The following is a 24,185-nucleotide window of genomic DNA, read 5'->3' on the forward strand; positions in this document are numbered from 1 at the left end:
GTGTCGGTGTCACGGTGAGGGGTGTGTCGGTGTCATGGTGAGGGGTGTGTCGTTGTCACGGTGAGAGTTGTGTCGGTGTCACGGTGAGGGGTGTGTCGGTGTCACGGTGAGTGGTGTGTCGGTGTCACGGTGAGGGTCGTGTCGGTGTCACGGTGAGGGGTGTGTCGGTGTCACGGTGAGAGTTGTGTCGGTGTCACGGTGAGGGTTGTGTCGGTGTCACGGTGAGTGGTGTGTCGGTGTCACGGTGAGGGCTGTGTGGATCGCTCACTGCCTATGCAGTCTGCAGTGTCATTCCCTGTGTTTCACAAAACGTCGTTACATTCCTTCATCTACTCAATCCCTGCTCTTCCCACCTGATGAGTTCAAATCTGTGTTTTTGAACCTACTGCAGAGCAGTGAACGTAAATCACCAAACCGAACAGACCCTTCGGTCCACAATGTTGTGATATACCAATTGAGCTAAATCGCTTCTGACTGCGCAGCAATCATCTCCCTGTATTCCCTGCACATTAACATCCCTGGCAAAGAGCCACTTGCATCTCTCTCTCCATGAGTCTGTCAATGAATCGAAAGTGACTAGCAGAGCAGCTTCTCAACTTTGAATTCTTCCTGCTGCATCACGACGAATAAACCCAAAACCGGGAATGTTGAGCTGACGGTCATGCTCGCCCTGTGCCGACGTCTCACTGATATCTACAATATCATAATTCCAGCCTTGATCCCTGCTCTGAGCTCATCTGTCTTTCGTACAATACTTCCTGCATTGAAATGTAGGCATCTCAGAACACAAGTCCCAGCAGACTCAAACTTTTGCTTCCTGACTTTGTCTCTGGTCTTCCCAACATCTGTCCCAACAACCGCTCCACTATCTGTTTGGCATTCTGTTTTTCATCCCCCTCCATCTCTAGTTCAAACCCCACCCCTCCTCCTTTTTTAATGCCAAAACCACCCGCTGGGATGTTAGTTCCAGTCCAGTTCAGGTGGAAACTGTGAGATTTGCTCGGTGACGGAGTAAATGAAAGGGCGGCGCAATGTGGGTCGGTGTGGCGCGGCCTCCAGGCCTCCTCCCAATATGTCCTCCCTATCACCCCTCAGTTTACCGAATGATCCAATTCCAGCTCCAACTCCCGAACGCCCGGTGTTAAACGCTACAGCCGGATGACATACTTACAGGTGAAGTTGTCAGACACCCTGGAGGACTCCCTCCCGTCCCGAGTCCTGCAAGAGGAGCACTCAACTCTCCTGCCAGGCATGTCTACTGCTCTAACTATCAGAAGCCCTCAATCCTACCTCGAACACTTAACCACCTCTTAATGGGTGCTGCCTATCTATTTCTGGCCACACCAGCACGTGTCACACTTTGCCTGCTCACCCTCCCACTTAAGATTGCTGAGGATCCGATCCAAGTGGTAGCGTCCCTGACACCCGGGAGGCAAAATACCATCCTGGAATCTCTCGCTCACAGAAACTCTTTTCTGTTCCCCGAATAAATAATCGTCTATCACCACAGCTCGCCTCAGCTGGCCCTCCACTCCCCTTCTGAAACCACAGAGCCGAAATCATTGCTAGAGACCTGACCTGGGAGATTGTCCTCCTCTTGGTCATTAAAACCCTCCCCCACCCCACCCAGACGTACGCAAAGTGTTGTACCTGTTATTGAGGGGGTTGGCCACAGGGGGCACTCTGCACTGAGCTGGGCTGTTTAACCCCTTTGATCCCCCTGACTGTCACCAAGTTTGCTGTAGACTGCACATTGGGTCTAACTTCCTCCCGATATGTCTTCCCTATCACCCCTCAGCTTCCCGAATGATCCAATTCCAGCTCCAACTCCTTAATGCCCAGTGTTAGGAGCTGCAGCCGGATGACCTTCTCACAGGTGAGGTTGTCAGAGACTCTGGAGGACTCCCTCCCGTCCCACGTCCTCCAAGAGGAGCATTCAACTCTCCTTCCAGGCATGTCTACTGCTCTAACTGTGCAATTGTAAAGAAGAAAACAACACATAAACTGAAAACAAATCCACCAGCAGTAACCCCTGTCTTATCTTAATTTTCCCTTGCTGATGAACCAGCCTTGCTGATTGGATGTCGCTCCCGATCTCTGATTGGAAGTTGTGCCAAAGCCTTAATTATATGGATCTATGACTCCGTCAGTCAGCCACACAGTGAGGCAACATACAAACCATCCCATCGCACGCTCCTGGAGTGAGACACTGAGTGACACTTCCTAAGCAACGATAATCATGCAAAGTCGGGGAAAGAAAAGGTGTGAAGTTCCCTCCGCGCTCTCATCCCACACAGTAAGTTTCGCAGAAGGTGTTAGGCACGCATTTCGGGAGTAAGACACTGACTGAAACTCCCTTCACACTGTCCCATCACATGCTATCGCGGTCAGATAGAGATTGAAGCTCCCAATACATTTTCCCATCACACAATACCGCGATCAGACACAGAGTGAAGCTCCCTCCAGACCGTCCCATTACAAAATCCCATAGTCAAATACAGAGTGAATTTCCCTCCCCAAAGTCCCATCACACACACCCAGGGTCAGACACTGAGTGAACCTCCCTGCACACCGTCCCATCACACACTTTCGGGGTCAGACACAGAGTGAATCTTCCTTCAACACCGTCTCAGTACACACTCCTGCGATCAGACACAGAGTGAACCTCCCTGCCCACCGTCCCATGAAACAATCCTGGGGACGGGCATGGAGTGAATTCCCTCTTGTCCGTCCAATCACACAATCCCGGTTCAGATATTATCTGTATTCTCCACACCCCGTCCCCTTCCACCACGAGGCCCAAGCGCATGACAGGCTACCCTCGTCAAAATCAGAGCAAAACCCTCTCCCTCCCCGGCTCTCCGCTTCCACCAATCCTCAGCACGATTTTTGCCTCAATATTTTGTGTGCGTGGACTGGATGTGATGACTCAGCACACACATGCTGTCAGTCCTAATCACCAACTCCAAATCCTGGGATATCACATCTTTCAACACATTTCTAGCTATTTATTATTTTTAGTAAAGCACCTTAATTTTACATATTTGCGCCATACTGATGCTGTAAAAGAAAGCATTTCAGGCCGTATAAATCAAGGATAATAAATCGGATCGTGATTCCGGTAGAAAACATGCGACAAGGGGGATCGTACATCGACTCGCTGGCCTACATCAGTCAGGACACTCAGCACGGGAGCCGGGAGGTCACGTTGCAGTTGTACGAGACGTCGGTGCGGCCACACTTTGGAGTACGGTGTTCAGTTTTGGTCGCCCTGCTGTGTGAAAGAGGCCACTGAGCTGGAAAGAGTGCAGAGGGAGATTTACGAGGATGTTGTCGGGACTCCGGGGACTGAGGTATAAAGAGAGGGAAGGAAGTTTGGGACTGAACCCCCTGTGATGGAATGAAGGGATAAGTAAATAGGGGGGAAAAACAGAGGACAACGATTAACTTATAATCGATCAACTTGTAAGCGTCTTAGCTTACTGCTTTGGACAAGTTTGGACAAGTCAGAAAGAAGCTTCACTCTGCAACGGGTGACGTACCAGTCATTATTGTCTAAAGCTCGGCAAGGGCTCAAATAAGGAACTATCCTCTCTTCAGAAGCAGCTGACGGTGTAGCTAAATATGGGAAGTATACTGTAAGGGCTAGAATGTTCTGGAGAAAAGGGGAAGGGTCCGAATGAGGAACTGATGAGCTAGCTTTGGCTTAGAATAATTATAACTAACTGACCAATGATTATTTTACATCTAGTTGTATCTTAGCATGTGATTGAAATGATTCTAATATAGTCTAATCTTGCAATCGTAAGATTTTCTTCTACCTGATCAGTGTTATAAATTGTGGGGAATTGTGTAATTCGGGGGCAGTGTCTGGACTGGTTCTTTTGGGAGATCAGTCTGCAACTTGCCCTATGGCATGTTATGAGTAGAGAATGAAGGTTTGAAAAGAATTAGGTGTGTCAGTGTATTTGTGGTACAATTGGTATTGCATCGGCTCCGATCGAGAACGACACCTGGAGCGTATTTGTAACCTCACAGATTTGCGTAAAGATAGGGAATTCAGGGAGACGGAGGGGTGAAGGAAAACGGAGAGCGGAGTAAGAGAGTGGGGTAGAGAGTGGGGAGAAAGGGGGAGAGAGGGGAAAGGGCTAGACAGAGGGAACGGAGAAAGACAGCCGGATTAAAAAGGGCGAGGAAACAGTGGGAGAGGTGTGGAGAGAGAGGTAGAGGGAGAGGAGAGGAGCGGGACCGGGTCGGTGGAATGACGAGAAAGAATTGGTAGCTGGGGAGAGCTCTGTAGATGTGTAGTTGGGAGTATTGGGGTGAACAGGAGGAGAGGTATGGAGTAGGAGGAGGGTCAGAGAGGGTGAGGATGGAATTTGAGAGGATGGAGGAGTGAGAGTGGACGAAGGGAGAATGGGGAGAAAGAGGGGTGGTCTCCTGTTTCAAATCGGCCCCACTGTCTGTTGACAGAGACCCTGGATCTTTCCAGGAGCATTCGGGAACAAAGATACCGACTTCTCGCAGATGAAACCGTGATATCGATTGCAAATGTCATTCTCTACGTGCGAGCCGCAGTCACTGCAGGCGTACATTCGATCATACACCACGTCCGGGAGACCAGAGGCCACTTTCCTGTCAAAGAGTGTTAACTAATTTCAACAGAGACAAAACAGCTCTAGTAGTCAATCCGCAAAAATAATCCCATTAAACAGCACTCTCCCCACAGCCTGTGTCATCAGTAAAATAATCCCTGGGCTCTGATCCTGCCAGCCCGCAAGATATCTAGTATGCAGGGATATGCGTGACATGAGCGTGGTAAACAAAATTCTGTGAAGTTAAATTCCTTTGTTAAATGACTAAAATGGAAAACAATCTACGGAGCCTCTGTTGGACATTTACAACAGGAATGTGTGAAGGCAGAGTGCGGAGATAGCTGCACTCTCTGTCTGACCACCAAATTCTGTGATAGGACGGTCTGGAGAGGGCTTCATTCTGTGTCTGACGGCGGGACTGTGTGTTCAGACGGGGTGGAGGAAGCTTCACTCTGTGTCTGACTCCGGTAGTGTTTGATGGGAAGGTGCGGAGGCAGCTTCACTCGATGTCTGACCCCGGGAGTGTGTGCTGGGACGTTGTGGGCGGAGATTCACTCTGTGTCTGACCACGGGAGTGTGTGGTGGGTCGGTGTTGTTACGAACCCGCAGGTTTCGTTTACTGTGGACTGTCGCTTTAAGAGCGCCAGAGGGAGGCGGGGCAATGACGTCAGTCACTGGCTGCCGTGGTTTGTGAAGATTAAACACAGTGAGAGAGAGAGGGAGAGAGAAAGAGGGAGAGAGAGAGAGAGAGAGAGAGAGAGAGAGAGAGAGAGAGAGAGAGAGAGAGAGAGAGAGAGAGAGAGAGGCGGGGGGAAACACTGGAAGCCGATTCCTCAGCTTGTCGCAGATAAGACTTTGAACTTTCCTCTGCCCACAAGAGGGGGTTAAACATCGGAACACGGTGCACAACGAATGTGTGACCGTCACTTTGTCGGATCCATAGGAGTGGATTTTAGGTTGCCTGGGTATGCTGTGTGGTAACCTCTGGAAGACGATATTCCCTTGACAGGTCACTTTCGGTGATAATTCGTATGTGCATTTGGAACGTCATGTCAGACAAGACCTACGGCGACTGTCATCTCGTTTTACCAGCGTGAACCCTGTGGAATATTTTGTACTCTCTCCCATAATTTATTTCGTAGATTACTGAACATTCCTACTTTAACACCTCAAGACATTAAGACTTCCCACGCCCCACGCTCCTTCCAAGCTGAATAGTTATATTTACACACACACCTACACATAACATCGTTAACTTTTGTTCATCTTGTTAAAGTTACTATATTATAGGTAGCTACTAATAAAGATAGTGGTTTTAACATCAAAACCGGACTCGCACATTTCTAGGGATGTACGGTGTCGAGCATTTTGTCTTGTCGCATGGTCGCCTGGTGTGGAGGCTGCAACGCAGAGGGTCGCCATGGACCATAGAAGGTTCTAGACTCAGCCAGCTCCATCACGGACACAACCCTCTCCTCCATCGTGGACATGTTGAAGAAGGAATGACTTGGGAAGACCGCATCCATCAGCGAGGACCACCTCCCGCCGGGAAATGCCCTGTGCTGATCGGTACCATCGGGGAGGGGTACAGGAGCCGGGAAACTCAACAATTTACAAGCAGTTGCTTCCCCTCCGACATCAGATAGCGAACGCTCCCTGAACACTTAAACACTCCCTCGGTATTCACCTTTTTGCAGTATTTATTAATTTTCCCAATTGTCGTGAATTTTATATCTTTGTACCGCGCTGAAGCCACGTTGTGGTTGTACAAAAGGTCGGTGAGGCCGCGCTGGGAGTACGGTGTTCAGTTCTGGTCGCGCTGCTGTAGGAAAGATGTCACTGAGCTGGAAAGAGTGCAGAGGGAGATTTACGAGGATGGTGCCGGGACTCCAGGGTCTGAGTTATGGAGAGAGAGCAAGAAGGATGGGACTTCGTTCCTTGAAGCGTTGGTATGAAGCCAGGAGAGGCACAGACAGTGTGAATGTGCACAGTCTTTTTCCTTTGTGTTGGTGAACTGAGGGCCAGTGCGCACAGAATTGAGGCGAGAGCGGGTGGAGGGAACCGAGAGAGGAGAGGCGGAGAATGGGGTCCGAGGAGGAGAGGAAGAGGGAGAAAGGGAATGAGTTAGAGAGAAGAAGGGGAAGAAGAGAAGAGGAGTAGAAAGGGGGTGTAACTGGGCGGGAGCGGGGAAGAGCGGCACAGGGAGGGGAGAAGTGTGGAGTAGATGGGGAGAGTGTGAGTAGTGGGGGAGAATGGCGATGCGAGTAGAGGAGGAGAATAGGATAGGAGGGAGGGTAGAGAGGGAGGGAATGGATGGAATTATGGGGGAGTGAGAATGGGGTAGATTGAATGCGGAGACGTGGAGTGTCGTCACATGGTTGAAGTCGGCCAGTCAGGTTCTGGACAGAGACGTTGGATCTCTTCAGGAATATCCGGGTAGAAAAGTGCAGACTTCTCGCAGATGAATCTGTGTTTCCTTTCGAAAATGATACTCTGTTGGTACGAGTGGGACTTACTGCAGTTGGGCGATCCATGGGACATCTCGTAGAGAAGATAAGAGGTCACATTCCTATCAAAGAGAGTTAGACAGTTTCAACAGAGACAAAACAGATCTAGCAGACAACCGGAGACCGTCGCCAAACTAATCCCACTAATTTGCGCTACCCCCACTGCCCCATGTCAGTCTCTAAACTAATTCCATAACACCGCGCTCTCCCCACAGCCCCGACTACATCGCCGTGCGAATTCCACTGCATCACTCTCTCCGACAGCACCGAGTCAGTTTCCAAACTAATCCAACTCTACCACCCTCTCCCGCCCACCTTGCATCAGTCAACAGACTAATCCCACTGTCGCACTCTCCCTAAAACCCTGCATCAGTCTCCAAACTTCTCTCACTGACCCACTCTCTCCCCACAGATCTGTGTCAGTACTCAAACTAATATCAGTGCCCGACTCTCTCCCCACGGACCTGTGTCAGTCTCGAAACTTATCCCACTGACCCACTCTCTCCCCACGGACCTGTGTCAGTACTCAAACTAATATCAGTGCCCGACTCTCTCCCCACGGACCTGTGTCAGTCTCGAAACTTATCCCACTGACCCACTCTCTCCCCACGGCCTCGTGTCAGTCTGAAAACTAACCCCACTGTCCGACTCTTTCCCAACGGCCTCGTGTCACTCCCACACCAACGACCCGTAACAGTCCAAACCTCACCCGTCTGCGCATTTTCCAATCCAGTAGGTTCCGTGTTCATTGTCGATAGAATTGGAAACAAAATCCTGTGAAATAAAATCCCTTCGATTACTGTGCATGTAACGCCCTGGGAAATGTTACTGCTGATGTAATGGTTTCTCTGCAGCAGCAGTGTTTTGGGGTTTTATTGTTGTTTAGTGCGATCGTGAACAATAGCCAGATCAGAAATGCTGCTCAAGTCAACTAGTTCCCAGAGAGAACTCGGAAAGGCCAAACAGGTGGTTCACTGCTGCACAGCGATGAAACATAAAAATATCATCTATACTCTGAAGAAACATTAAAAAGTAGTAGAAATACTGGAGCCATGATGATTATGATCGCCTCCGCTGGACAGAGAGAATTATGTTGTCCTCCTGTTAAGGATCCAGCCTGGACACTGGGTTGAAGGGCCTCTGCTGGTAGCTCTGGATCACGCCAGTCTTTAACTTCTGTTATCTTTCACCTGGCCATGTGGGTTCTGGCCCAGCCCCTTTCCTTTTTTTTGGAATTCCTCCAATTACCTGCTCGTCTCCTCATTTTCGCCCACCTGTTTCTAATTTTCACTCATTATCCCGACCATTTCAACCCCGCCTTGACTAGCATTCTCTGCCAGTTCGTCCCAGTTCTGACCTGTGTCGTTCCAGCCTGTCATCACGGCCTCTGCCAACCGATTTTGCCTGATTCTGAGTCTTGGATTTTGCCCGTTCTTGGACCTGATTTTTGCCTGTGCGCTCTGGATTTGTCTGCTCTCGCCTGACTACCTTTTCTGGTTAAGACCTCTGCCTGCCGTTTCGGATTCGTGTCTGCATTCTGTTTTTGAAAGACTGTTGCCTTTGTGGTCGCTAATAAATCCTGGTGAAAAAGTATTCATTGGTCTACACTTGAGTCCCACCGAAACCCGACACGTCCATAATTCAAAGAAATTGGAGGATAAGTTTTTAGGGCGACAAAACGTGACGGGAGCACTTGGAACTAACAACTAATCCCTATCGGGAGAAAACAGCACCTGTTTTTTTGTTTTTTTTCCCCGCACTTTTTTCCGGCAGTTTAAGGATTAAGTCCAGCCGGAACATAACTCACAAGCGCTCTTGAAAGTCAGGTATTAACCCTACCTGCGAAAAACCAAGCATTGCCATCCGGGTCCCTTTCATGATCGCTTATGAAGAAGCATGTGACTTCCCTCCCAGAGAGGATAGGAGTTTGTGCACCCGGCTCTTGAAGGCTTGGACCATCGTCGCAGTTGTTTCCAACCACAGCATCTGGAAGGCTGTTCCACATTCAGATCGCACAGTGAAGGAAGCTTCTATCCAGTGTCTCGCATCAGGCATAGAAAGAGCATGAGCATGCATAGATAAACTAGATCGTGCGGTGCGCCGTCTCTCAGAAGCTGAAGACAGCATGACGCGAGGTTCTGCAGGGCTGTGGCTGGTCTGCATTTTGTATAACACAGTAGCTGCAGCAGGCTGTCGTCTGTGCTGGAAGCTGCTGACAGATAGATTCTCTCGAGCTGTTCTGACTAGAGATAATCGGCCCTTGGGAATGTGTGGCCTCCGACGATGGGGATGGTTTAATTTCTTGTGTGTCCGGGAGCCTGGGTTCGATGGCTTTTGTTCGAGAAAAGATGCCGAGAGACGATGCCAGAACGGGGAAGTCGGAGACTGCAGGCTTGAGCGGACTTGGAATGGCGTCGAGAGGTGACGACGCCCGTGGGAAATCGATGGAGAACGAACGGACGGGAAAAGAGTGAGCTACAGCGAGCGCTTTAGACTGTTTCGTTAAAATGTGCGCTTTTTCTCTTTGTTTTCGATGTTAACCCTACAGTTAAATTAAGAACCCTGAAGCTCTATCGTTTAATTGCATACGGTACACTGCTCGCTATTTCGTGGGATTGATTTGTAACCGGGCAACACATCACGGTACATCCACACAAACGAGATTTCTCAGTTTGGCCGGGCCGGAGGCAGTGTTCCCCCCGACCCCCAGACAAACGCATGCTGGTCGAACCTGAGGGTAACAATTATCCTCTCTCTATGCCTGACGGCAGGAAAAAGTGAAGAGATGGGACACAGATGGAATGACCCAGCGTCTGATCCTTGGACTGCGTGATGGGACTTTGTGGAGGGAGCTTCACTCTGTGTCTGACCCCGGTACTGTGTGATGGGGCGGTGTGGAGGGACTTAATTCTGTCAGACTCAAAAAGCTCTATATTTGTACCGTGTAGAGCATTCTGACAGGCTGTATCACTGTCTGGTATGGAGGGGCTACTGCACAGGAGCAAGAGGAGCTGCAGAAGTCCGTAATTCTAGTCAGCTCCATCTTGGGAATTAGCCTGCAAAGTACTCAGGACATCTTCAGGGAGCACTGTCTCAGAAAGGCAGCGTCCATTATTAAGGACCTCTACCACCCTGGGCTGTTACCATCAGGTAGGAGGTACAGAGGCCGGAAGGCACACACTCAATAATTCAGGAGCAACTTCTTCCCCTCCACGATCCGATTCCTGAATGGACTTTGAGGATTTGGACATTACTTCACTTTTTACAACATTTTTTCTACACAATTTAAATAATTAATATACGTGATTGATTTGTTGTTGTTTTTTTCATTATGTTTTATATTTTTATTATTCTCTCTCTCTCTCTCTGCTGGATTATGTGTTGCATTGAACTGCTGCTGCTAAGTTAAGTTTCACGTCACATGCCGGTGAAAATAAACCTGATTCTGATTCTGATTCTGGAGGGAGTTCCACTCCGTGTCTATCCCCGGGATGTGTGAGTGACGGTGTGCAATGATTGAATCTTTGTTAAACCCCGGGAGTGTATGATTGTTCTCCATATCGCTTCTCACGGTGTGACACATACCTTTTCCTTGTTTGAATTGATTTCGAGGAGACTTGCATCAACGTTTGAACAATGATTCCTCGCTGCATCATAAGATTTCTCCAAGGTGGATATGAAATAACACCGATCTGCGCTTTCGGTCCAGTTCCCAGGACACCTTTCCTCTGCAAATCAGGAACGAAGAACAGTGAATCTCCCTCCATTGCTCCCATCGCACACTCCCGGAGTCAGAGGTGGAGTGAAGCTTCCTCCACACCGTCCATTACAGACTCCCAGGATCACACACAGATTGAGGCTCCCAGTGAACTGCCCCAGTACACGTGCCCGGGGTCTGATACAAACTCCCCGCACAGCCTCCTATCACGCATTCCCGTGGTCGGACTGAAATTGAAGCTCATGCGCAATCTCCCATTACACTCTCCTGGTGTCAGACTCAAATTAAATCTCCCTACACGACACCCAATTACACACTCTCGGAACCCGTCACAGGGTGTCGGTCCCTCAACTGCTTCCCATCACAAACTTCAGGAGTCAGTTACGTGCTCCTTCCCGCCATGCTGTCACAGATTTCCTGAGGGATAGACACAAATCGAATTTGAATCCACAGCGTCCGGTCACACACACTCGGAGTGAGAGCAGACTTTAGCTCCCTCCGCAACTTCCAATCATGCAACTCGTTGCCAGACACCGAAGGAGTCTCCTTCAGCACTGTCCCATCACAGAATCCAGTGGACAAACACAGAGTAGAACTCCCTTACACTGTTACATCATACCCAGCCAGGGTCAGGCACAGAGTGAAGCTCCCTCCACTGCGTCCCATCACTCACCACCGTGGTCAGACATAGATTAAGATCCCTCCACACCTTTCCATCACACACTTCCGGGATCAGACATGGAGAGAAGCTCCCTCCACACCGTCCCATCACACACTCCCGGTGTCAGACACAGAGTGATGCTCCCTCTGCACCGTCCCATCACACACTCCCGTGGTCAGACACAGAGTGAATCTCCCTCTGCACCGTCCCATCACACACTCCTGGGGTCAGACACAGAGTGAAGCCCCCTCTGCACCGTCCCGTCGCACACTCCCGGATTCAGAGTAAAACTCTCTTTCCACGGTGTCACAACACCATTCATTGATCAGACATGGGGTGAAGCTCTCTGGATCCTGTCATATCATACAACCCGCCTGTCAGAAACAGGGTGAAGCTGGATCTATACCGTCACATCAGTGATTCCCGGAGCCAGACATAGCGTGAAGCAGTAATGTTACGTCTCACAATCCCGTGGGGAGACACAGAGTGACACCACCTCCACAACGTCCAATCATACTCTCCTGGGTTCAGTAATAAAGTGAAACTTCCTCCACGCAACACCATCACACACTCACCGGTCAAACACAGAGTGAATCCCCTTCCATAACATCTCTTCACTCACTCCCGATGTCAAGCACAGAGTGACGCTTCCTCTCTCTATGCCTGGTCTGTGGTGAAGAGCGGGTTAATGAAGGGGATGACGCCTCACCTCTTCTGCTGATCAAGAATTCACAGATTTGAGCCATGCTGTTCTTGACGGATCTGAGCTTCGTTTTTATCTCAGTGATCTGGTGCCGGAGATCGTTGTGCATTCGTACAAGAACGGACAGATTGGTTTTGAGCGCAGTAAGATTCTTGAGACAGGTTTTCTCGGAGTGATTCAGGTGGGATATCTCAGAGACCTTGGTTTGAAGGGTTGAGTTTAACTCATGGCAGTTTTGGTCGAGGGCGGTCTGAGACTGACGAATCTGTGATACTGAGAGAGATGGTGAAGGATGTTTAGCGTTTACAGTGACACGTGAGTCAGCATCATGCTACCGAGCGGGTCACAGAGAGTGTTATGCCAGTGTCACGGTGAATGGTGTCACAGTGAGAGGAGTCGGCGTGTCGTTTCACGCTGAGGGGTTTATCAATGCCCCAGTGAAGGTTTTGTTGTTATATTGGGTGTCTGCGGCAGTATCGTGAGGTGCATATTCGAGTTGCAGTGAGGGACGTGTCGGTGTCACTGTGATAGGTGTTTCTGAGCCCCGGCGAGAGTTGTGCCGGGTCACAATGAAGTGAATCCCGATGGCACGGCGAGGGAAATGTCAGAGTGAGGGACCTTGTGACGTCACGGTGAGTGGAGTAACTGTGTCATGGTGTGGGGTGTGCTAGTCTCACAGAGAGGGGTGTGTCTGTGTCACGGTGAGAGGCATGTCATGGCCACGGTGCGTGTGACAGTGTCAGAATGAGGTGTGGGAACTGTGTCCAGTTCTGGTCACCTCACTATAGGAAGGATGTGGAAACATTGGAAAGGGTACAGAGGACATTTACCAGGATGCTGCCTGGTTTAGAGAGTATGCATTATGATAAGAGATTAAGGGAGCTAGGGCTTTACTCTTTGGAGAGAAGGAGGATGAGAGGAGACATGATAGAGGTGTACAAGATAATAAGAGGAATAGATAGAGTGGATAGCCAGCGCCTCTTCCCCAGGGCACCACTGCTCAATACAAGAGAACATGGCTTTAAGGTAAGGGGTGGGAAGTTCAAGGGGGATATTAGAGGAAGGTTTTTTACTCAGAGAGTGGTTGGTGCGTGGAATGCACTGCCTGAGTCAGTGGTGGAAGCAGATACACTAGTGAAGTTTAAGAGACTACTAGACAGGCATCTGGAGGAAATTTAAAGTGGGGGCTTATATGGGAGGCAGGGTTTGAGGTTCGGCACAACATTGTGGGCCGAAGAGCCTGTACTGTGCTGTACTAGTCTGTGTTCTATGTTCTATGTTCTGTGTAATTGCCTCAGTGAGCGGTGCATCGGTGTTATGTTGAGCGGTGATACTGTCTCGGTAAGGGGCGTTACAGTGAAGTGTGGGCCTTTGTCATGAGGCGGTGCTGAGAGGATCACGTTGAGGAATGTGAAGGTGCCACGGTGTACGGTACCTCAGTGTCAGAGTGAAGAACGTTTCGGTGTCATTGTGAGGTGTGTTTCGGTGTCGCCTTGAGGAGTTTATCAGTGATACGGTCAGGGGTATGTCGATGTTACAGTGAGTGTTACGCTGCGGTCAGTGTGACTGCCACGTGTTGTCACGGCGATGTTCCGCATCCGTGCTGCGGTCAGCAGTGTATCTGTGTCTCGTGGATGGTCGTGACAGTGCTACGGTGACAACATTGTTCATGTTATGGTGAATGGCGTGTCGGTGTCAGGATGTTTCTTCATTGCGTTCAGGTGAAGACCGTGTCTTTATCACGGTTAGGGATGTGTCCGTGATATGGTGGTCGGTTTTAATCGGTGTTACAGTAAGGGACGTGTCGGTGTCGCTGTGGTGTTTTACAATAACAATTTATTCCACTCTCTTTATTTATGGTCTGACTCCACACGGAGACTGTTCCACTCACCATGGATCGAGAGTCCGATCACTATCACGATGAGGGCGGACGTGACTAGGCAGAGTAGGCAGATCAGACGGAACGGTCTATTTCCGATCTTCAGTTTCGACTCCTGTTCATGCGCACCTGTGGAGAGACCATACGGCCATAGGACATATGATATGGGAGCAGACGTAGGACATTCGGACCTTCGAGACTTCTCGGTTGTTGAATCATGGGCTGATCTAATTCTACCAGTCTTTCCCAATCGCCTGCCTTCTCCCCTTACCCTTTGAAACGTTAGCTAATCAAGAACGTATCTATCTCTACCTTAAATGCACCCAATGACTTGGTTTCCACAGCTGCTTGTGGTAAAGAAAATCCACAGATTTACCACCCTCTGACGAAACGAATTTCACCGCATCTAAGTTCTAAAAGGACGCCCTTCAATCCTGAAGTCGTGCCCTCTTGTCCTAGACCCCGCTACCATGGGAAATAACATTTCCATATCTAATCTGTTCAGGCCTTTCAACATTGGAAAAGTTTCAGTGAGGTCCCCCCTCATTCTACTCAGCTCCAGGGAAGGCAGCCCAAGAGCTGCCGGATGTTCCTCATCGAGCAAGCCTTACACTTCAGGAATCATTCTCGTGAATCATCTCTGAACCATGTCTTATATCAATGTATATCAGGAGCCCAAAACTGCACACAATACTCTAATTATGGTCTCGGGGGTGCTTTTTGATACCTGAACATCACATTGCAGTTCTTACATTCTAGACCTTTAGAAATGAATGTCAACATTTCTTTCGCTTTTTTCACCACCCAGTGAACCTGGAGATTACCCTTTAGGGTACCTTGCACCAGTACTTCCAAGTCCCTTTGCATTTCGGCATTTTGAATTCTCTTATCATTCAAATAGTAATCTGCGTGCTTATTTCATCCACAATAGTGCATGATCATACAATTTCCAGCATCGCATTTCATTTGGCACGTCTTTGTCCATTCCCCTAAACTGTCTAAGTCTCTCTGTTTCCTCAACACCACTTGCTCATCCACATATCTTTTTATCATCGGAAATTTATGCAAGAAATCTATGAATCCTATCGTCCAAATCATTGACAAACATCGTAAAGATCAGCCGTCCCAACACCGACCCCTGTGGAACTCCTGATGCCTCGGCAATCTCTCCGCCCAATTCCTTCACAGCCCGAGGGTGTATTCCATCAGGTCCAGGAGACCATAAGATTATGATACATGCGATCTACGGACTATTGGCCGTCTGGATTCAGAGATTATTAATTGTTCACGGTTCTATAATTGTTTGCCCGCTTTGTTCTTTTTTTCACACTTTGGATACATGACGGACTTAACTCTGTCATTTCTCCAACCGTATCTGTGACTGATTTATGTCCCATTGAATATTTTTGCCAGTTTTCAACACGATCCACAATGACACCCATAGAACATAGAATAATACAGCACAGTACAGGCCCTTCGGCCCACAATGTTGTGCGACTCTCAAACCCTGCCTTCCACATAACGCTAAACATTAAATTCCGCCATATACATGTCCACTAGTCTCTTAAATTTCACTACTGTCTGCCTCCACCATTGACTCAGGCAGTGTATTCCACGCACCAACCACTCTCTGAGTAAAAATACTTCCTCTAATATCCCCCTTGAACTTCCCACCCCTTACATTAAATCCATGACCTCTACAATTGAGCAGTGAGGCCCTGGGGAAGAGGCACTCCATCTATTCTTCTTGATATCTTGTATACGTCTTTCATATCTCCTCTAATAGTCCTTCTCTCCAAAGAGTAAAGCCTTAGCTCCCTTCATATCTGATCATAATCCATACTCTCTGAACCAGGCAGCATCCTGGTAAATCTTGCCCGTACCCTTTCCAATGCTTCCACGTCCTTGCAGTAGTGAGACGACCAAAATTGGACACAGTACCCCAAGTGTGGCTTAGCCAAACTTTTAGAGAACTGCATGGTTACCTTACGACTCTTAAAACTCTATCCCTCGACTGATGAAAGCTAACACCTCATACGCTTTCCTAACTACCCTATCTACCTGTGAAGCAACTTTCAGGGATGTGTGGACATGCACCCCCAGAGCCCTCTGCTCCTCCACACTATCAAGTTTCCTGCCATTTACTTTGCACTCTGCCTTGCTGTTTGTCCTTCCAAAGTGTATCACCTCACACTTCTGCGGGCTGAACTCCATCTGCCTCTTCTCAGCCGACTTCTGCATCCCATAAATGTCTCTCTGCAATCTTCGACAATCCTCTACACTATCTACAGCACCTCCAACCTTTGTCTTGTTTGCAAACTTGCCAACACACCCTTCTACCCCAACATCCATATCGTTATCACGAAAAGTAGAGATCCCAGAACCGATCCTTGTGGGACACCACTAGTCACAACCCTCCAAACAGAATGTATTCCTTCCATTATGACACTGTGCCTTCTGCAGGCAAACCAATTCTGAATCCACCTGGTAAAACGTCCTTGGATCCCATGTCTTCTGACTTTCTGAATAAGCCTACCGTGTGGATCCTTGTTAAGTGCCTCACTAAAATCCATATAGATCACGTCCACTGCACTACCCTCATCTATATGCCTGGTCACCTCTTCAAAGAACTCTATCAGGATTGTTAGACACGATCTATCCTTCACAAAGCCATGCTGACTGTTCCATGATTCTCTAAATGCCCATAGATCCTTTCTCTAAGAATCATTTCCAATCGTTTTCCCACCACCAACGTGAGGCTCACTGGTCTACAATTAACCGGACTATCCATACAACCTTTTTTGTACAAGGGGACAAACCTCATTGCCTCCAATCCTCCGGTGCCATTCCCTTAGACAACGAGGACATAATGTTCCTCGCTAAAGGCTCAGCAATCCCTTCCCTCGCCTCGTTAAGCAGCCTGGGGAATATTCTGTCAGGCCCCAGGGACTTATCCGTCCTAATGGATTTTAACAACTCCAACACCTCCTATGCCTTGATATCTACATACTTCAGAGCATCAACCTCCCTCATGTTGTCCGCACCGTCATCAGGTTCCCTCTCATTGGCGAATACCGTCGAGAAACATTCATTGAGGACCTCTCTCGCTTCCACAGACTCCAGGAACATCTTCCCAACTTTATCTCTAAACGGTCCTGTCATCCTGTTGTTCTTCATATCACTGAATCGTCGCATCGTGCAACTCATGAAACTGAGCAACGCACCCATCTGCAAATTCATCCCGATTATTTATAAACAGCACAGTCTGGAGGTGCAATGAGCTCCCAGGAAAGTGGTCGAGGCAGATGAATTATTCCAGTCAAAGGGAAAAGAATAGAACAGAATAGAATAGAAAACCTACAGCACAATACAGGCCCTTCGGCCTACAAGTTGTGACGTACATGTCCTCCCTTAGAAATTTCTGGGCTTACCTATACCCCTCTATGTTACTGAGCTCCATGTCGCAATCCAAAGGTCTCTTAAAAGACTCTATCGTATCCGCCTCCACCACTGTTGCCGGCAGCCCATTCCACGCACTCACCACTCTCTGAGTGAAAAACATAGCCCTGACATCTCCCCCGTACTTACTCCCCAGCACCTTAAAACTGTGTCCTCTTGTGGCGACCATTTCAGCCCTGGGGGAAAAAGCCACTGACTGTCCACACCATCAATGCCTCTCGTCATCTTATATACAAGATAATAAAGGGAACGATTACAAAAGGTTCAGAGAGCTCGGTAATGTTAGAGCTCGAGAAGATTATAAGTCTGATAGGAAGAATCTTAAGAAGGAAATTAGGAGACCCAGAAGGGGGCATGAGAAGGCGCTGGCGGGCAGGATCAAGGAAACGCCAAAGGCATTGTCCAAGCATGTGAAGAGCAAGGGGTAAGACGCGAAAGAAAAGGACCTATCAAATGTGACAGTGGGAAAGTGAGTATGGAACCGGAGGAAATAGCAAAGGAAGTTACTGAAAACTTTATTTCAATATTCACTACGGAAAATGACCTCGGTGATTGTAGTGATGACTTGCAACAGGCTGAAAGGCTTGAGAATGTAGGCATTAAGAAAGAGGATGTGTTGGAGCTTTTGGAAAACACTAAGTTGGATAAATCGCCGGGACCCGATGAGATGTACCCCAGGCTACTGTGAGGCGGGGGAGAAGATTGCTGAGCCTCTGCCGATGATCTTTGCATCATCAATGGTGAGGGAGAGATTCCGGAGCACTGGAGCGTTGCGTATATTGCTCATTTATTCAAGAAATTGAGTTGAGATAGCTCAAAAAAATTATAGACCACAGAGTTTGACCTCAGTAGTTGGTAAGTTGATGGATAAGATCTTGAGAGTCAGGAATTATGAACATTTGGAAACGTACAACATGATTAGATGTAGTCAGCATGGATTTGTCATAGGCAGTTCATACCTTACGAGCCTGATTGAAATTTTTGAGGATGAGACTAAACACATTGATGAAGGAACAGCAGTAGGTGCAGCGGAAATGGATTTCAGCAAGGCCTTTGATAAGGTACCGCATGCAAGGCTTATTGAGATAGTATGGAGGCATTGTATCCAAGGGGGCATTGTTTTGTGGATCCAGAACTGGCTTGCCCACAGAAGGAGAAGTCAGGTTGTAGACGGGTCACATTTTGCACGTAGGTCGGTCACCAGCCGCGTGCCTCAGGGATCTGTGTTGGGTCCCCTGCTATTGGTGAATTATATAAATGACCTGGATCAGGAAATGGAGGGAAGGGTTAGAAAGTTTGCTGATGTCACAAAGGTTGGAGGTGTTGTGGATAGTGTGGACGGCTGTCAGAAGTTACTGCGAAGCATTGATATGCTGCAAAACTGGGCTTAGAAGTGGCAGATTGAGTTCAACCCAGGTAAGTGTGATGTGGTTCATTGTGGTAGGTCAAATATGATGGCAGAATATGATATTAATGTTATGACGCTTGGCAGTGTGGAGGATCGGAGGGATTTTGGGGTCCGGGTCCATAACAAACTCCAATGAGCTGCGCGGGTTGACCCTGTCGTTAAGAAGGCGTATGGTGGATCGGCCTTCATCAATAGTGAAATTTAATTTAGTAGCTGCGAGGAGTTGTTGAAGCATGTATTGGACCCCGGTCAAACTTGGAGTACTGTGCTCAGTTCTGGTCGCCTCAATACAGGAAGGATGTGGAAGCCCTAGAAAGGGTGCAGAGGAAATTTACAAGGATGTGGCCGGGATTGGGAAGCATGCCGTATGAGAATAGGTTGAGTGAACACGACCTTTTCTCCTTGGAGTGACGGAGGATGAGCGGTGATCTGAGAGAGGTGTATAGGATGATGAGAGGCATTGATCGTGTGGATAGTCAGAGGCTTTTTCCCAGGGCTGAAATCGTTGCCACAAGAGGACACATGTTCAAGGTGTTGGGGAGTAGGTACAGAGGAGATGCCAGGGGTAACTTCTTTACTCAGAGAGTGGTGAGTGCGTGGATTGGGCTGCCGGCAACGGTGGTGGAGGAGTATACGACAGGGTATTTTTAGAGACTTTTGGATAGGTACATGGAGCTTAGTCAATTAGAGGGGTATAGGTAAGCGTAGTAATTTCTAAGGTAGAGACATGTTCGGCACAACTCTGTAGGCCGAAGGCTCTGCATTGCGCTGTAGGTGTTCTATGTATCTATGTTTCTAATTAGAAATTTGAATATTTTGAGCGAATGACATCACTACTGTGAACTCTGACCTGTTTGTGCAGTGGTTGGCATCCCTCCGGATCCCGAGGCAATGGGAGGATCCTCGCGCTCATCGATGTCTTCCCCAATGTTCAACTCTGGGCTGGTGGCGGTCAGGCCGTCTGGGAGAGAAAGTCAGACAGGCAGATTAGGGAGAGATTGAGAAAGGGGTAGAAAATGGGGGAGAGAGTCGCGGAGAGAGAGAAGAGACAGCAGAAGAGAGAGGGGGTAAGCGAGGAGGATGGGGGCTGAAAGAGAGGGTGATTGAGAAGGGAGAGTGTGCGGAGATCTGTGGGAGAAGGATGGAGAAGAGAGAGAAGATAGTATTAGAGAGGGGAAAGAGCGAGAGGAGAAACCATCGGGGAGAGGGAGATAGAGCTGGATAGGGAGGAGCGGAAAGCGTGGAGGGGAGATGAGCGGAATACAGGCACACAGAGAAGTGGGCAGAACGACTGTGGTTCAGGAAGGGATGACAGTGAGCGGAGAGGGTGAAGATAAGGGAACAGTGTGAGACAGTAGGGGAAAGAGTTTGAGAGAGGGACGGGGTGATAAAGGAGGAGGAGAGGGAGGGAGGGAGAGAGGGTAGAGAGAGAGAGAGGTGAAGAGTGAGAGAAAGGGACCGTGGCAAGTGAAGGAGAGAAAGAGAATGAGGTTTGAAAAGGGAGAGAGTGTTTTAATTTATACTGTGCTCCCTCCTCACCGTTTCTCCCACTGTCCTCACTCCTCACCACCCCGGCATATACATCACAGACAGAAGAGGTCCCAGCGGAATGCCACAGATATAGATCCCTTCATTGGAGTAGAACAGGGTAAAAGAGTAACAGAATGCAGAGTAAAGTGTCACAGTTACAGAGGAAGTTCAGTTCATGCAGTCAATAAGGTGCAAGGGCGACGGCGAGGTAAACTTTGAAGTCAAGAATACAACTTATCAGAATAGTGGTCTATTAAATTGTCTGATGAAGCAGGTTAGAAACTGTCTTTGAGGCTGGTGAAACGTGCTTTACTATCTTCCACCGATAGGTGGTGATATAGGGTAATACAATTATCCAGGGTGGATGGGAATCTTTATTCGGCTGTCTGCTGTAGCGACGCAGCGGGAAGTGCCGAGAGAGTCCGTGGAGCTGAAACTGGTGCCCCTGATCTGCTGAGCTGTTTCCTGGACTCTCTGCAGTTTAGTTGCGGTCACGGACGGAGTAGTTTCCCTCAAGTCGAGCTGCATTGTGATTGGATGCTTTCGGTGGTGCCTCGAGAAAGATGGGCGAGGTCCTACAGGAACATACCAAGCTGACTGAGGAGCCAAGAAGGCTGACGAGGGCAGGGCAGAGGAGATAAAGTATAGGGACTCTAGTAAGTCTAACTAATTCCTCCTCTTGATAGGCTATTCTGTATAATGGTGTGGAGCCCAGGGAGATTTGACTGACTAATTTGTTTTCATATTCCAGGAAGACAAACAAAGGTAAAGGTTCACACTGAACTGGAGGGTCCCTGGAGAGAGTTGAGGAGCAAAGAGACACGGGTCTGCAGGTACATGGATCTCTGAAAGTGGAGTCACAGGTACACAGGGCGGTGAATGGGGCGTCTGACACGCCGATCTTCATCAGTAAGGACACCGAGTAGAGGAATGGGGAGGCCCCGTTGCAGATGAACATGGTGTCGGCGAGGCTGCACTTCGAGGACGGGGTCCAGTTTTGCTCACCCTGCTGTCGGAAGGATATTATTTGCTGGCCAGAAAGAAATGCAGTTGAAGATTGGTGATATCAAATGAATCAGGGACAATAGATGCAGATGGCTTTGCTCCTGCCGCGAGGGAGCAGAGGGAGGCTGCCATTTCAAGAAGAGATTGTGTTCTCCATTTTGTGTGTTAGTCGCTTGGTTGATGCGAAATTTAAAGTAGACACAGTGATGTCACAGGCAATCTCCTGAACTAAGGGATCATTTCCAAATAAGACGTCATTTGTGAGGCGTTATTTGATTGGGTAGAACACGCGGAATTGTGAATGTTGGTCTGCGAGCCATAAATTACAGATTGTGACTTGCTGCTAAATGGAGATTAAATGGAGTAGGGCCAATGGAAATGTGTTAAAGTCAGACACGTGACCACTAGCCAATGACACTGGAATGCAATTCATGATTTCGGAAAAAAAAGACGTTTCAAGTTTGCTGCCAGAGGTCACTGAGAAACAGAACAACTAAATCTTGGACATGTGGAAAGTCAAAACGCCTACGAAGAACATGTGGCCAGCAGCAAAAACTCCTTTGTACCTAGTAATAACTTTTCTGTACTTTGACCGAGCATGAAAGGTCAGGATAACTTCGCTGGTACGGAGGCCGGCTAGTGACGCAATAGCATCAGCGCCGGATCCGGAGCGAAAGTTCCCGAGTTCGAATCCAAGACGGGCCACATCCACCAACACCCCACCCCCCGGACACGCTTTCCATCCGTGCCGGGTTGAGGGTGAAAAAAAAAGGCTCGAGGCCTGGTTAATCTGAAAGGAGACCAATCCTGACACCACGCCAAACAAGAATGGCTGACTGCCAAACAAGAATGGCTGGCTGAAAAATAAGCTGGTGCGGAGGCAATATTTCGTACTTTATCTATTCGTCAGATTAGACAATACGGGTACTTGACGGCAAATACAGATCGCCCTGTGCATCCCTGATCATTATTAGCTGAGTCTTGCAACACTTTGAGCTGGAAAGAGTTGCAGATATTGACTGGACGCCAGGGACTGAATTACTGAGAGAAGTCGGGCAGGTTGGGTCTTTATGTTGAGCTCAAGGATGACCTTACTGAGGTGTACAAAGCACGAGGGGCACAGATCGAGTAAATGAGCACAATCACATTCTCCAGGCCTGGAGAATCGAGGACCACAGCGTCCAGGGCGAAGATGAGAGGGGAAACAGATTTACTTGGGCAGCCGAGTGACAACCTTTTGTTACCCAGATGGTGGTCCGTCTATGGAACGAGTGCTCTGTTCAGAAGCATTAGGTATTGGAGACTTGGGTGCATGACTCGTGAAACGCTCCAGAATGACGTCATTACTGCGACCTCTGACCTGTCTGTGCAGTGATTGACAGTTCGCCGGGCCCCGGGGCGGTGGGAGGATCCTCGAAACCGGGGAATTATAGACCGGTTCGCCTAACATTGATGGTGGGGAAAATGCTAGAGTCAGTTATCAAGGATGTGATAACAACACAGTTGGAAAGCGGTGAAATCATCGGACAAAGTCAGCATTGATTTGTGAAAGGAAAATCGTGTCTGACGAATTTATAGAATTTTTTTGAGGATGTAACTAGTAGAGTGGATAGAGCAGAAGCAGTGGATGTGGTATATTTGGATTTTCAAAAGGCTTTTGACAAGGTCCCACACAGGAGGTTAGTGTGCAAACTTAAAACACACGGTATTGGGGGTAGGGTATTGATGTGGATAGAGAATTGGTTGGCAGACATGAAGCGAAGAGTGGGAACAAAAGGGACCTTTTCAGAATGGCAGGCAGCGACTAGTGGGGTACCGCAAGGCTCAGTGCTGGGATCCCAGTTGTTTACAATATATATTAATGTCTCAGATGAGGGAATTAAATGCAGCATCTCCAAGTTTGCGGATGACACGAAGCTCGGCGGCAGTGTTAGCTGTGAGGAGGATGCTAAGTGGATGCAGAGTGACTTGGATAGGTTGGGTGAGTGGGCAAATTTATGGCAGATGCAATTTAATGTGGATAAATGTGAGGTTATCCACTTTGGTGGCAAAAACAGGAAAACAGTTTATTATTTGAATGGTGGCCGATTAGGAAAAGGGGAGGTGCAACGAGACGAGGGTGTCATTATACACCAGTCATTGAAAGTGGGCATGCAGGTACAGCAGGCGGTGAAAAAGGCGTATGGTATGCTGGCATTTATAGCAAGAGGATTCGAGTACAGGAGCAGGGAGGTACTACTGCAGTTGTACAAGGCCTTGGTGAGACCACACTTGGAGTATTGTGTGCAGATTTGGTCCCCTAATCTGAGGAAAGACATCCTTGCCATAGAGGGAGGACAAAGAAGGTTCAGCAGATTGATTCCTGGGATGTTAGGACTTTCATATGATGAAAGACCGGATCGACTAGGCTTATATTCGTTGGAATTTAGAAGATTGAGGAGGGATCTTATCGAAACGTATAAAATCCTAGAGGGATTGGATAGGCTAGATGCAAGAAGATTGTTCCCGATGTTGGAAGTGTCCAGATCGAGGGGTCACAGTTTGAGGATAAAGGGGAAGCCTTTTAGGGCTGAGATGAGGAAAAAACTTCTTCACACAGAGAGTGGTGAATCTGTGGAATTCTCTGCCACAGGAAACAGTTGAGGCCAGTTCATTGGCTATATTTAAGAGGGAGTTAGATATGGCCCTTGTGGCTAAACGGATCAGGGGGTATGGAGGGA

The 24,185-nt window shown here is 48.5% G+C and overlaps 1 protein-coding gene across 2 annotated transcripts in view; it reads right to left on the minus strand.

Moving 5' to 3' along the window:
* Window positions 1-6,259: 6,259 nt before the first annotated feature.
* LOC140207344 (oxidized low-density lipoprotein receptor 1-like) overlaps window positions 6,260-24,185 on the minus strand; it is a 172,532-nt gene continuing 154,606 nt past the window's right edge. The window contains exons 2-7 of one of the 2 annotated variants that reach the window (XM_072275888.1): window positions 19,781-19,891; window positions 14,076-14,192; window positions 12,191-12,457; window positions 10,688-10,830; window positions 7,812-7,876; window positions 6,260-7,164 (exon numbers count right to left, since the gene is read on the minus strand). In XM_072275888.1, coding sequence (XP_072131989.1) covers window positions 6,966-7,164; window positions 7,812-7,876; window positions 10,688-10,830; window positions 12,191-12,457; window positions 14,076-14,192; window positions 19,781-19,891 — 902 coding nt within the window. In that variant the 3' untranslated portion in view covers window positions 6,260-6,965. The remainder of the gene's footprint in view (window positions 7,165-7,811; window positions 7,877-10,687; window positions 10,831-12,190; window positions 12,458-14,075; window positions 14,193-19,780; window positions 19,892-24,185) is intronic. The other variant, XM_072275887.1, reaches the window with a different exon arrangement.

This window comes from Mobula birostris, chromosome 13, assembly GCF_030028105.1.
Source record: "Mobula birostris isolate sMobBir1 chromosome 13, sMobBir1.hap1, whole genome shotgun sequence".
In the NCBI taxonomy this organism is placed as follows: domain Eukaryota; kingdom Metazoa; phylum Chordata; class Chondrichthyes; order Myliobatiformes; family Myliobatidae; genus Mobula; species Mobula birostris.